At 44.4% G+C, this 13,683-nt stretch overlaps 5 protein-coding genes and 2 non-coding genes across 7 annotated transcripts; 4 read left to right on the top strand and 3 right to left on the bottom strand.

Annotated features, from left to right (window-relative positions):
* The first annotated feature begins 184 nt into the window (after positions 1-184).
* SJAG_00356 (CAMK/CAMKL/AMPK protein kinase Ppk9) lies at positions 185-3,982 on the top strand. Its single transcript, XM_002171606.2, has 4 exons — positions 185-1,059; positions 1,118-1,350; positions 1,497-1,597; positions 1,817-3,982. The coding sequence occupies exons 1-4, from the start codon at positions 945-947 to the stop codon at positions 3,084-3,086; spliced, it is 1,719 nt and encodes a 572-aa protein (XP_002171642.2). The 5' UTR covers positions 185-944; the 3' UTR covers positions 3,087-3,982.
* On the bottom strand, positions 3,211-4,354 carry SJAG_00357 (COPII-coated vesicle component Erv25). Its single transcript, XM_002171607.2, has 2 exons — positions 3,974-4,354; positions 3,211-3,830 (listed from the first exon to the last, which is right to left on the bottom strand). The coding sequence occupies exons 1-2, from the start codon at positions 4,281-4,283 to the stop codon at positions 3,502-3,504; spliced, it is 639 nt and encodes a 212-aa protein (XP_002171643.1). The 5' UTR covers positions 4,284-4,354; the 3' UTR covers positions 3,211-3,501.
* Positions 4,355-4,533: 179 nt separating this feature from the next.
* SJAG_00358 (tRNA(5-methylaminomethyl-2-thiouridylate)-methyltransferase) lies at positions 4,534-6,720 on the top strand. The gene is made up of 3 exons (XM_002171608.2): positions 4,534-4,793; positions 4,863-5,787; positions 5,962-6,720. Exons 1-3 carry the CDS (start codon positions 4,743-4,745, stop codon positions 6,129-6,131), a joined length of 1,146 nt encoding a protein of 381 aa, XP_002171644.2. The 5' UTR covers positions 4,534-4,742; the 3' UTR covers positions 6,132-6,720.
* Positions 6,721-7,012: 292 nt separating this feature from the next.
* On the top strand, positions 7,013-8,091 carry SJAG_00359 (glutamate-ammonia ligase Gln1; the record flags this gene model as incomplete). Its single annotated transcript, XM_002171609.2, has 2 exons — positions 7,013-7,505; positions 7,559-8,091. The coding sequence occupies 2 exons, from the start codon at positions 7,013-7,015 to the stop codon at positions 8,089-8,091; spliced, it is 1,026 nt and encodes a 341-aa protein (XP_002171645.2).
* Positions 8,092-8,232: 141 nt separating this feature from the next.
* On the bottom strand, positions 8,233-9,706 carry SJAG_00360 (signal recognition particle receptor beta subunit Srp102). The gene has a single exon (XM_002171610.2). The coding sequence runs from the start codon at positions 9,582-9,584 to the stop codon at positions 8,904-8,906; it is 681 nt and encodes a 226-aa protein (XP_002171646.1). The 5' UTR covers positions 9,585-9,706; the 3' UTR covers positions 8,233-8,903.
* A 1,605-nt stretch (positions 9,707-11,311) lies between these two features.
* SJAG_16076 lies at positions 11,312-11,404 on the top strand. The gene has a single exon. It is a non-coding gene; the product is annotated as a tRNA-Ser (tRNA).
* Positions 11,405-12,648: 1,244 nt separating this feature from the next.
* On the bottom strand, positions 12,649-12,751 carry SJAG_16075. The gene has a single exon. It is a non-coding gene; the product is annotated as a tRNA-Leu (tRNA).
* Between the last annotated feature and the right edge of the window lie 932 nt (positions 12,752-13,683).

Genomic DNA, 13,683 nt, shown 5'->3' with positions numbered 1-13,683 from the left:
GACGTTATGAAACTCCCAGAACGGTTTGTTTCTGTTGTAGTCGATGGTTTTGGAAGGAAGAGTGTGTATGTGTGTGTGCGCTAAAGACGAACCGGTGTTTACAAACGGCCCGAAAGGTGTTTAATTTGGCCCGATACCGAGGCTAATTGAAGAGCAGATGCAGCTACGTAATAAATCTGGCTTACTTTTAATAAAACTGTCTGGGTCACTGTGAAGAGAATGAAACTTGAACGAGCGTTTTTCGACGAGATTTGAGGAAACTAGAAGGTATTTCTATTTATGGACCAACCAGCTAATGCCCAAAACTCGAGAGCGATACACTGAATAAGGAAGACAGTAATTAACGAAATACTTAAACAATTCTTGAAAAAAAAGGGTAAAAGTAGTGTTTTGCTAAGGACATTGCAGCCTTGGCAACGAAAAGGTAAACATTGGTTTGACAGCCGAAAATGATCCAGCAAATGTATTCGTTACGTGTTCCGAAGACGGAACATGCGTCTTTCTCCAAATATCTCCGAGCACTGCTAGAAACACCTTGTTTAAGAGACACATCCAACAAGACATATTGACTTGTCGGTCGCGAGTTTACCTATGCCTTAACCCCACGTAAACGCGCTTTTTGTTTCTTATTACTTGTTTCCTCCCTTCTTTTTCCTGGTCTCCTTTCTCTTGTACCCCACAATTCGCTAAGATTTTTTAGCAATACCTGCTCAACTTACTTCAACGTTAATTGCTTGAAGCACTAAAACTACATCATCATCCAGCTATTTTATCTCGCTTGCACTACTAACCACATAAAGTACCCCGTGTAGTACAGACGTGCTCGGCTAAGCGGCTCGTTACGAACCCTTATGTGGTGTGCTGCCGCTCAATAGAACTTGCCAATAACCATATCCCTTCACGATAGACCTACTTATACTGTGCAGCGGCTGGCACGAATTGCCATGCAAGAGCCCGTAACTGCAGCTGCGGCGTCAGAATTGACTCCGGATGTGCAATGCGTCGGGCCTTGGCAGCTGGGCCGTACGCTGGGACGCGGCAGCTTTTGTAAAGTTAAGCGTACGCGCTAAAATCGTCGTTTCTTATATGATTGTAATAGACAATACTAACAAGTCAGTCGGTGTTCATTGCGAAACACATCAAAGAGCTGCTCTGAAGATGATTTCCAAAGCTGATCTGATGGACCCGGTGTTACATACCCGGATGCTCAGAGAAGTATACTTTTTAAGACATCTACACCATCCCAACATCATTGGTTTGTATCAAGTATTATCCACGAGCCAGCATGTAGTCCTTGCGCTCGAATTCATGGAAATGGATCTCCATAGTCTTTTGATTACTCGAAAAAAGGTTCGTTTGGACGAGACTGCTTGTCGCGGACATGTATGAACGCCTACGAGGTGCAATTAGCACCCACGGAAACCTTATAAAGCCGTAATGCAGTTCTTACCGTTCGCGTGTTTCCTCCCTTATTTTTCCACTAACAGCGAGCGCAGCTCAACGACGATGATGCCCGTACCATCTTCCGGCAAATTGTGTTTGCAATTGATTATTGTCATGCCCATTCAGTTGCACACAGAGATTTGAAACTGGAAAAGTAAGTACTCTTGGCAAGGGGGCGTAGGAAATTATGGATGTTGGTGCAGTGTTGGATGGCTATGTATCGGGAGGAATTGCAATTTATATCCTTAGAAAGAACAATGTTTATAAGCATCTGTTTTGGAACTTTAATTCCTTGTACTCACCATACACATTTGCAACAACCTGATAGCTATTTTCGTCCTTTGCTTCGATTGAGTAATGCTAACCTGTATAGTATACTCTTAAACAAAGATTTGCACGTCAAGTTAACGGATTTTGGATTATCGAATGTAATGCAGGACGGCACGTTCCTCACCACTGCCTGCGGTACTCCACATTATGCAGCACCCGAAGTCATACAAGGTCGGTATTATGACGGATCCGATGTTGATGTCTGGGGCTGTGGAATCTTATTGTATGTTATGCTTGTTGGATCGTTTCCTTTTGAAGATTTAATGATTACGAATGTTTTGAGCCGCGTGTGCAAAGGACAGTACGATATTCCGTCGTACGTCTCACGCGGTGCAGCTGATCTTATTCGGCAGATGTTAGTGGTATTACCAACACATCGAATACGTGTCGCCGGCATTGTTCAGCATCCATGGTTTCTGGGTACGACTGTCTGTGGTCGACCACGAGCACGGACGATTTCAGCCTCTGCTCGAAGTAAAGCTAACTCCATGGATATACCCTCGGAATTGACAACTGAGGCCCCGATGCGTATCCCTTCCGTTTCTGCTTTTCCCTCCCCAAGTTTACGACCCACAACACAAACCACATATAGTACTCAGTACCTCCGATCCCCTTCCCCCCTTCCTCTTGCGTCGCCTAATGTCACGGGTTCACCAGAAAGCCGTGCTCAATCGTCGTGGAACTCGCTTCATCTCCCCGACGCGTTTGGTGTTTCATCTTGGCACTCGGACATTGGAGATTCCTTGTGTGGAGATTCTGATGAGTCTCTGCCTGAATCGACTATTCGCTTGCTCCCAACCTCAATTCCTATTGAACATGCACGGCTAATGGAAGAACGGTGTCCCGAGAAGCAGTTTCGGCGTTTATCTACCACTGGTCGTATTCGTCCTTTGCGTTGGCATTATGGAATTCGTAGTGAACGTCCTCCCCTTGACCTGTTGTCCCGCCTATATTCAGCTTTGCGGGAAATGGGAGGCCAATTCCGGCTGCCTGAGAAGGATGGCCGGCTTCGTGGAAATATTTATCGTATTGATTGTCTACTAACGAACGAACGGACGCCTGTGAATTTAATTATTGAGCTGTTTTCCCTTGGAGCAGCCTCTGTCTTGGATATCCGCTTTAAGCGAACGAACCGTTCTACCATAACGTCTCATTCCCATTCCGAACCTATACTCATTGAAGGTCGGCGATCCGACTCTACGGACTTGAAATCCCCCACAACTGCCGTGAACTCTGGGGTAAACGACGAGACTGTCTGCAGTCCAATGCTCTTCCTCGGTGTTGTTGATGAACTTATTAAGAAAATACGTTAGACGATTTCACAACCTGCATGTCAAGCACGTATTTACAACGAGAGCTGCAGTCGCGCTCCAATAAACAAAGTTCACAAGCTTTCCCTCCCTCCCTCCTATCACCCGTCTGTTAACTCTGTCCTCTTTTACTACTACTACTACTACTACTACTATTACTACCCCATACAACTGCTACACCGGTTATGATTGTTTCAATCATCGAGCCATTGTGACTAACCTTCATTATGCTATGCCCGTTTTTGATTGCAACTATTTTGCTTCGTAAGTCATAATGCCGTTTGGTGCACGATCACGAGCGTTACATGCCGTGCAAATTATCGGCGGTCTTTACAGCCCGCCGAGAAGGTTTATTTTTCGCTCAGAGTTTGTGCCCGCAAACGTGAATGTTTCGTTCAACTTGAGTTCGCGACTTTGTTTAAGGAATAAGGTGCTTGCGTTGGAAGAAAGAACGAAGATACAGAAGCTGCCATCCGACGAGGACAACAAAAGCCGAAGTAGTGAGGAAGGCAAAATTCTTCACCCGACTGTTTGTGCTTTCATTGGTGTCACGGAAACGCATCTCACGCTGCTGTTGGTAATCCATGCGACCGCGAACTTCCTTGACCAGATCCTTTGCGCGATGAAGCTCTGCCTCTACAGGCTCCAAGTTTCTGTTCTTTTGGAGTGCAGAGTAGTCATCAGCATCAGCGCCAACATTAAAGTCGAGACGAACCATGCGTTTCTTTGATGGTGAAGCGAGAGAACCTGCACATTTGTTAGTATGGGAACATAGGGAGATCGAGACAGAGGGGGAACAAAAGAAAGTCAACCAGCGAAGAAGTAGCAGTAGCAAACGGCGAATAAAACAAAATTTCTAGACACCCTCATCACCTCGTTTTTGAGCTTACCTTCGGTCAACTGATTAGTGAAACACAAGTTCAACCCAACAGGACCTCTCACGTCGAAAGCGACATTCTTCTCATTGACAATGTTCTTCGTGCTGGAGAGAGTGTTTCCTTCATTGTCAGTAATAACCATGTCGAGTTTCTGTCCATCGCCCAAGTTTCCGGAGGAGATGATGCCAACGAGGACGGAACTGCTCTCGGTCACGAATTCGCGGACGCAGAAAGGTTCAGGGTTCTCTTTGGCAACCACTTCAAAGCTGATGGCCTGGGCCACAGCAAACAACAGGCCAACTAGGCACCAACCGAACTTCATTTTGGCTAAGGATGAGGTGTGTGGAAGAGTGGTGAAGGTCGCGGTCACCTGTGCGGCGGTGCACGCAATAGTGTGCTAATGCGGATTTTGCGTGGTTGGTGGCATTCACTAAGCAGGTTAGTGCACGACGTAAGACCTCGGAAAAGTGGGCTGTGCGAGCACCTTGAACTGCAGTATGTGTAAATAGTGTATTCTAAAAGAGTGTTTGTTATTTAATCTAGTGCACTATCTTATACGGCGGTAATCCAACATTCGTCCTAGGGTTGCTGGGGAACTCACTGGGGATATTCTGGTAGTACCCTCTAAAGTACTCCAAGAGTACACCCTGAAAGTCCCCAGAGTACCTCCAGCAGCAACACCGTCCATGCTTCTTCCACGCTTCCGCCTTCAATGGCCTAAACTGGGCGACAAAGGTTTGTGCGGCACGGTAACTTGCTCTAACTGACAGTTTTCGTTGCCATGTCTGGTGGTGTAGACTCGTCAGTCGTCGCTTGGCGCCTAAAGCAGCAGGTAAGTAGCTACCCCCTTTTAGGTGGGGGTGTTTTGTTAGCGCTACGCAGTGTACGGCTGACACGTTAGGGTCACGATGTCCATGGCTTGTTTATGCGAAACTGGCTAGACGAGTCGTCGCCGGGAGGATGCACAAGCGAGCGAGACTGGACGCTCGTAAAAAAAGTGGGCGAAAAATTAGGTATTCCCGTGACACGACTTAATTTCGAGCATGATTATTGGCAACGCGTATTTGAGCCCACATTAGAGCATTACCGTCGCGGATGGACGCCGAATCCTGATGTTTTGTGCAATAGGGAAGTCAAATTCGGTGCGCTCTTCGAGCATTTGTCCCACGTCATGGCCGACTCGAAGCGAGCTTGGTGGGTTGCTACTGGTCATTACGCGCGCACGTGCATCGCTCGTGACACAAACGAGACATGCTTATTACGACCGACCGACGCGAAAAAAGACCAGACGCTGTTTTTGTGCAACATTCCCTATCAGGCCTTGCAGCGCACAATTTTCCCGCTATGGCAGCACACAAAGGAGCAAGTGAAACGTGAAGCGATGCTTCACGGTCTCGAGGAGAGTGCCACGCGGCCTGAAAGCATGGGGCTCTGCTTCGTGTCGCCGCGTAATATCCGCGGCCATTTTCGGAACTTTCTAGCCGAGTACCTAGAACCAAGCAGCGACCCGCTTCGCGTCATGTTCCGTGGGGTGTGCGTGGGGGTGTACCCACGGGATAAGGGAATATGGTCTTTTACGGTTGGCGAAAAATGCGGGCTTTCACTCGCAGCGCTGCAGCGCGTCTCCCAGCTGCCCTGGTACGTGTGGAAGAAAGACGTGGCCACCAATGCAGTCCACGTCTGTCCCGGCTACAGACACCCTCTGCTCTTTTCGCGTGCCGCCACCTGCTCGGAGTGGGGGTGGGCAAGTCCCTGGTGTAAGCGGGCGTTCGAAGGCGCCGATGACGTCGCTTGCACTGTCCGCATACGTCACCAACAACAGCCAGGTATGTCTTTAGGCGAAAGATATCGTGTGCCGTGCACTGCGGTAGATCACGCAAAGCGGTTTAGCGAAAACCCTTCGAGACCGTCCGCGCTAAACCACTTTGCGCGTCAGCATTGCACCACGCTACGTCACATCTGCCCAACCCTTCCTTCGCGTCGCGTACTAACCCTGCAAGTGCCGGCGCATTTTCGCAGCCGGCCAGACTGCATCAGACTGCAGTTTCACCAACCTCAGCGAGGAATTGCTCCTGGACAGCATGTCGCTGTGTATGTAGATAACCTGTGTGTGGGAGGAGGTCCCATTGTATCTCATACTCTGGCTCACGTCGCGTCAAGCCTCCATTAACCACAGAAACACGTACTCACTTATCTTGGCACGCGCCCCTCGCCCCTATCTCTCCGCGTTCCAGGTGTCCCGTTCGGTTGTTCCGATTACGTCGTCATGATTCTCGGCTTTAAACTGGAACCTGCGTGGCCCAGTTACCGAGCCAGTCGTAGATAAGGCTTCCCCCCGCTTCAGACCGGTGCTTCGCTCTCACGAGCATGCGATTTTTACGCTTATCTATGTGGGCTATGTGGGATATCTGCTCAACCGGCAAGGGTAGTTCACACCTCGCGTGAACGCCCAATGTTTCACCGAGCTTATCTTTATTGCTCCACCACCATGAACGCGCATTTCTTTATCGGCTGGTATTAACTGGCCTGTGATTGGTCGTCTTATTTTTGTTTTTGGCGCTGATACGTCGGCGGCCGGCGTCTGGGCCGCCTGCATATATGAAGCCAACCAATCAGAGCACGAGTTTATATTTAAACCGATCGGCTCTAACACCCTGACCATTACGTACGGTGTCTATAAAAGGGTACGCTTGCCCGCTCTGTTTCTTCACCTTAACAAACCACAATCTTTGAGGACCAGTCCTTCCTAATACAAAAGCTCAGTTAGCCAGTGTCGTAAATTGCGTCCGACTCTGCACATTTTTGGCACCAAGTTTCCCATAACAATTCGTTTCTACCGCACCGAATCCCTTTTTGGCGTGCAGTTTCTCTCTTGTTAGGTAATCCTCATCCTTGCATTCTCTTTTGTTGATAATCTCGTGTATCTACGTGACGATTCAATTTCACGTATAATTTAAACGAAGAGTCCTCCGATCCTTATAAAGTTTCGCCTATTTTTTCTCTCTTCTTTACTTCTTTTCTTCTCTTTTAACTCTCATTCTCTCTGCTAATATGAGCCAATACGACATTGAACCCCTTTTGTCCAAGGCCAGCATCTTGGCCAAGTACTCTGACCTCCCTCAGGGCGACAAGATCATGGCCGAGTACGTCTGGATTGACGGCCACAACCACCTTCGTTCCAAGACCATGACTCTTGACAAGAAGCCTACTGATATCTCCGAGCTCCGTATCTGGAACTTTGACGGTTCCTCCACCGGCCAGGCCCCCGGTGAGAACTCTGACACTCTTTTGAAGCCTGTCGCTATGTACCGCGACCCCTTCCGCCGCGGCGACAACATTATTGTCCTTGCCGCTACCTACGCCGCTGACGGTTCCCCTAACGTTTTCAACTACCGTGAGTCTTGTGCCAAGCTCATGGAGAAGTATGCCGACGAGGATGTCTGGTTTGGTATTGAGCAGGAGTACACCATGCTCGACTACTTTGATCGTCCCTATGGCTGGCCCAAGGGTGGTTTCCCCGGTCCTCAAGGCCCCTACTACTGTGGTGTCGGCACTGGCCGCGCTTTGCCCGCGACATTGTCGAGGCCCACTACAGAGCCTGTTTGTACGCTGGCATTAAGATCTCCGGTATCAATGCCGAGGTCATGCCCTCCCAATGGGAGTACCAAGTTGGTCCCTGCAACGGTATTGAGATGGGTGACCAATTGTGGATGTCTCGTTTCTTCCTTCACCGCATTGCTGAGGACTTTGGTGTGAAGATCAGCTTCCACCCCAAGCCTCTTCAGGGTGACTGGAACGGTGCTGGTTGCCACACTAACGTTTCTACCAAGGCTACTCGTGCCGACGGCGGTATGGCTGTCATCGAGTCTCTCATGGAGAAGTTCGCCAAGCGTCACGCTGAGCACATTGCCGTCTACGGTGAAGAGAACGAAAAGCGTTTGACTGGTCGCCACGAGACTGGTTCCATTGACAAGTTCACTTGGGGTGTTGCCAACCGTGGTGCATCTGTCCGTATTCCCCGCTCTGTTGCCATCAGTGGCAAGGGCTACTTCGAGGACCGTCGTCCTGCTTCCTCCATCGATCCCTACCAAGTTACCGGTGTCATCATGGAGACCATGTATGAGTGCTAAGCAAGTCGCTTACGATTTTTGTTTGATATTTGTTCCGTTTAGATCCCACCTATTTCCCCGTTTCAATAGACGCAGTTACGTACGAAGCTTAAGAGTGAGAGAGTGAGAGAGAGGGATGGCGGTTGATTGTGATTTACTGTGGTGAGCAGATGCTTGTGAACGTTTGGTATTTATTCTTACAAAGTTGGCAGTGTTTCTGCTGACTAGGACTGCTAGTTGGGGTTGTTTATGGGGCAGCATGTTAATACTCTTTGCAGAGTGGATTCGATAGACCCCTATGAGATGACCCATCAGGAGTATGGCGATCAACCAGTACGGCGAGTTGTTTATGATACTACTGGGTGATGGGGGGGTCCTCTCCCTCTGGATTAACAAGGATTCGGACGCGAGCCAGGCATGCGCCCAGCATAGTCTGTAATTTATTGGTAGTCGAAGGTTTTGATTTTGCTGCCCACACTTTTTGCACTCATTGCAGTATTTTTGAATACTAACTGCAAATGGTTTCCCGTAGTAGTTATAGAATAATATCAATTCTGACCCGCTGCGTAATTAAGTTTTAAAACATGTTCTGAAGTTTACAGTCCAGGGTATTGTCAGCATTTAATAGGTTAATGGTTTGTCTGCTTTTCAACGCCGAAGAATGTCTCTGCGTCAAAGCACTCCAGAAACGGATCCTTTGTTGCTAAAAGCACATAGCCCTATTATACACGTTCTGTTACCTTTCGGAAGGAACATTCATTACTACCAAAGGAGCATGAACTCTTTTGAACCTGATTTTGATTTGGGAACTAAAGGACAATCGCTATAAGGCTTCACAGATGGAATAGTTTAAATTGAATCCATGCCTTCCATTTATCCAAGCCTGTTCCCTTTGTTGCACTACCTGAGATAGCTTCAACATGAAAGGAGTCAAGGGAATTCAAAAACGAATCCCACAACCGCTCATCCTGTGCAGAAATAGACTCCACCTGTGCGTCTTGAAGTTTAATGATGTTGTCCAGTTCATTCTGTAATAACTTAAAGGCTTGATTTGCTGGTACAGCTGTGAAAAGATCAAACTTGTTGCAAGCGATGAGAACACGATGAACCTTAGCTTTGTAGCACTCAAGAAGCACATTAAGATACATCAGCGCAACCGAATGAACATCTCTGTCGATAGTAGCGCTGTTGATGACGAAGACAACGGCACTTGGAGAAAGGGTGTTGTTGTTGAACTCGCTTTTCAACATATCTTGAGCCTTGGGATGACCAGGAAGATCCACAATCGTCAATTCACCATCTTCTGACTTCCAACAACCTCTATTAGGCGCGGTACTCGTAACTGTAGGTGCTGCAGTTCCATACACTAGTTGGGAGAAGAGACTCGTTTTTCCGGCCTCAGCTGGTCCGACAAGAAACACTGCTTTCCGCTTTTGTTTTCCATTGGACGCTCTGAGTCTCCAAAGAAGGAAGACGGTTATAATGAGCCCAAGCACGACTGTCTGAACAATCATAGTTGACGCTTCGAAGCTGCTAACGGCGTGGGGGCAGATGTGGGTGTTTAGTGGGATATGTGGGGGAACTCCCTATATGAGTGAGTAGCGCCAGCACAAAGTAAGAAAGTCGAGACGAAGTTGAAGTAATATGACTGTTACCGAGTCGGTGTGTAACAAAACTTATAAATGAGGATTGTAGGATAATTATCAAACTATTTAGACTTTGTAGAAGATGGTAATCTAGAAGGTGTTGGGAAATTTTAGCTCATGTCAGCAAAGCCTTACTGCAGGAAAAATGGTTTTCCCAAACTGACTATAACTCTGGTATGAAAGATCAGAGACAAGTCCGATTTATTATAATTCATAGTGGCTATTAAGAATATCCGGTGACAAACTATTTATCTTAGATAGGAACACCTTAATAAATAGAGTTTCGCTTAAAAGTCGTCAAGATAACTTTAATAATTTATCACAATCTACGGCAGACGGTGTGAAAACACTGTTAGTGAACGACTGAAGAATTCAGTCGTTTTTACAGTAGTTTATATTCATAGAATTACCTAATCTAATGTGGCTTTAAGACTTTCTCTGACAATGGCGTTTGAGTCATGCCAATTTAGAGGATATCGAGGGTTTCCCTTGGAGTCATTACAGTACAATGCGTAATTCTGTGGCTTAGGGGAAGTGATGTGGCAGTTGTCGGGAAAGACCTGAGTTCGGGTTCCTATGTGCCTCTGCGAACGCTAGCGCGCTATCTTATTTTCATAGGGTTATGCAGTCAGCTCTGGCGAGCTGCGCTACGGAGTCTAGCGAGTGCTACCGCACTCCCCTAAGTGTGCACTCCACACTACAACTCCAAGCAGCGCTTACGGCGCTGCACTACGAGGCCGTAAGGCTTCAACAACGATTGCGCATTAGTCCTCACTAATGTGTAACATTATAAATAGCTAAAAAGCAGTAAATATTCAGACTTAATCTTACTACAGAGACTGGGCTTACAAGAATCGTTTAGGGAGAAACAATGGGATTAATGTTTCTCTTCCGTTCGTCCGTTTGATCAGGCGGAAGCTGGTCGTTGGTCTGGCTGCTTAGTCGCCAAGATTCCAAAATTACTGGATTTTATTTCTCAAGAGATAACATACATTACAAATACGAATTAGTAACAAAATATATTAGCAATTAAATAATTAATATAAATATGCAAGAGTTCAATGGCTATAATCCGTTGAACACTACCTGTTTCTTTCAACAATAACTATCAGAATATAGCTAAAGGAAAAAACTATTCATTGTTTAAAACCCACGAACAATAATCCTTTATTAAACTATATTAATTTAATAAGCTGTGCAAATGGATAAGCGATAACCTTGAGTTGCTTCGTCATAGCAATGAATGCTAACAAATGCTTAGTCATTAAATACCAATTAGCTGAATGGTCAATTTATTTCCAAAGTTTAAAAGTATTTGGAGTCAATGACATAAGTCAGTTTGCTCCATGATAAGGGTTTGTTACCACTTTTAAAAATATGCTCGTTACTTGAGCCAAGTCACCACTGATATAATTCTTTGGAGTGTTATGACTACTCGTGTGAGTGGGCAATTTCTTCGACTTCATTGCATGGTGTTTATAAATGAAAACACGGTACGCGTTTACCGTTAAGACGGAATGAACAGAACAAAACCGTTGCACATCCTTAACGTTTTCACCCTGCATATTGTACTGTTTTCAAGAATTTTTAAGAAAGTCACTATGTCCGAGCGGTTAAGGAGTTAGACTTGAACTCGTTCAGGCATCTAATGGGCTATGCCCGCGCAGGTTCAAGTCCTGCTGGTGACGAGATACACGGGATTGTCTGTCCCGTATCTTTTTGTATTTGAGAGATGCAGTCTATATTGACTACTTTTAGTAAAAATGCCTAGTCTTTCGGCTTGCATTTTCTAATTGCATTAACATCAGAAGAATTGAAAGGTGTAAACCGGTAAAGAGCTATTTATAATTGCAATTAATGTACAGATAATTACGTATAGTTGTTGGTTCCATGTTTTTTATTTTTATTTTAACAGTTTAGTGTCCAAATTTTCGCATTTTTGAATAAGGTTTCGGCTCTACGAACAAGCGAGTATCGGTATGTACCAGCTAATATGAACTATAGTTATCAAAATTCAACAAAATTAATACTAAAAGTGATTTTGGATGAGTGGTAAATCGCCATTGCTCATTGAAAGTTTATACAATGATTTGGGTTGTCTTTTAATTTCCTTTTCGTAAATATCAATTAAGGTTTTCTGCTAAGCGAGTAATATACAAAAAGGTCTGTATGAATGAATATTCTACTTTTTGGATCGAAACACATACAAAAAGAGACAATGTGATAGATTCGCCTTCTTTAAACACAAATTTTTCTAAAGAAAAATATGTTAAATTTGAAAAACAATCTGTTAAAGAATGATGTGCTCAAATAAAAGACGGTAGACTATGCAGCTTAACCCCATTAGTATAACAGAACTTACTATTCCTTGTCGTGCTTTGGGGCTTAGTATAATTTGTTCGCTAGTCCTTATTCTTTTTCTTCTGTACTGATCAGTTATTCTGATGTTATTTTCTTGACGTAGACAACTTTGGTACACTTGTTACTTTTAACAACTCATTGAGGAAAGACTAGTTGGTATCGCTTATATTAATAGGCCCGTAGGCGTCATTGTCACAACTTACTCAAACGAGATACCTCGTTGTAGATTTAGGTTTCCAACAAGTTCAATCGTATTATTTATTACAAATTTTTTTACGAACTTCGAACCCTATTTTGAAGTACCTTAACTCTTGTAATTTGTCCGTGGGGTACTTCAATTGAAAGCATGTTGTTATTGGAATGAGAGTAAAAAAGTTATTGTTTATTTCGTCTCAAGCATTGATGTTAAAGCCAAAGCAGTAAACACAGTGTTTAAAAATATCAATCAAATATCTGTGTCCGTGCTTAGGAAAGTCCTCATGCTGAAGTTGAAGACAAATGGTCTCAATTTATTCCCGACAAATGCTGAAATAGTTTCAGCAACAAAAAAAACGAACAACAAGAACAATAATGCAGCGAGCGAGGTTCGAACTCGCGCGTTTATCAACAGCAGAGTTTCATTAACCTTTCAGCCAACTTAAATCTGCCCCCTTAGACCACTCGGGCATCGCTGCTTAGGACATTCTTGTCACGGTTCGAGGCCGGATATGTTTAGTTCTATTGAGGATTCCTGTTTGTTGGCTTCAAACAATGAATAACTTATTTCCTTTAACCTTTCGAAGCTTCGGTTACGAAACCTTAATTGTTATGATGCGCGCAATTGTTCTTGAAAGTTATTGTTGAAAGGAACAAGTAGTGTTCAACGGATTATAGCCATTGAACTCTTGCATATTTATATTAACTATTTAATTGATACTATCTTTTGTTACTAATTCGTATTTGTAATGTTTGTTAATTTTTGAGAAATAAAATTCAATAATTTTGCAAGTTGTGCAAATGTAAAAGCAATAACTCGGAATTGCTTCGTAATAGCAGTGAATGCTAGCGAATGCTTAGTCATTCAATTTAAGAAACCAATCAGTTGAATGATTGTTTCATTTCCAAGTTTAAAAGTACTCGGAGGCAATGACATAAGTTCATTTGCTCCGTGACAATTCTGTCGTGGTTCGAGGCCAAATATGTTTAGTTCGATCGAGGATTCTTGTTCTTAGGCTTTAAACAAGAAATAACTTATTCCCTTAACATTGCAATAAGCTTCGGTTAATAAAACCTAAATGCTATGTACAGGTTTTGAAAATTTGTTGTCAAAAGAATTAAGTAGTGTTCAACGGATTATAGCCATTGAACTCTTGCATATTTATATTAACTATTTAATTGATACTATCTTTTGTTACTAATTCGTATATGTTGTGTTTGTTAACTTTAGAGAAACAAAATCTAATAGTTTTGCAAGATGTACAAATGTAAAACAATGACTTAAAATTGCGTCGTAATAGCAGTGAATGCTAGCGAATGCTTAGTCATTCAATTTAAGAAACCAATCAGTTGAATGATTGTTTCATTTCCAAGCTTAAAGTACTCGGAGGCAATGACATAAGTTCATTTG

This window comes from Schizosaccharomyces japonicus (genome assembly GCF_000149845.2).
Source record: "Schizosaccharomyces japonicus yFS275 unplaced genomic scaffold supercont5.1, whole genome shotgun sequence".
Taxonomy (NCBI): domain Eukaryota; kingdom Fungi; phylum Ascomycota; class Schizosaccharomycetes; order Schizosaccharomycetales; family Schizosaccharomycetaceae; genus Schizosaccharomyces; species Schizosaccharomyces japonicus.
This window is presented reverse-complemented; position numbering and strand designations above follow the sequence as displayed.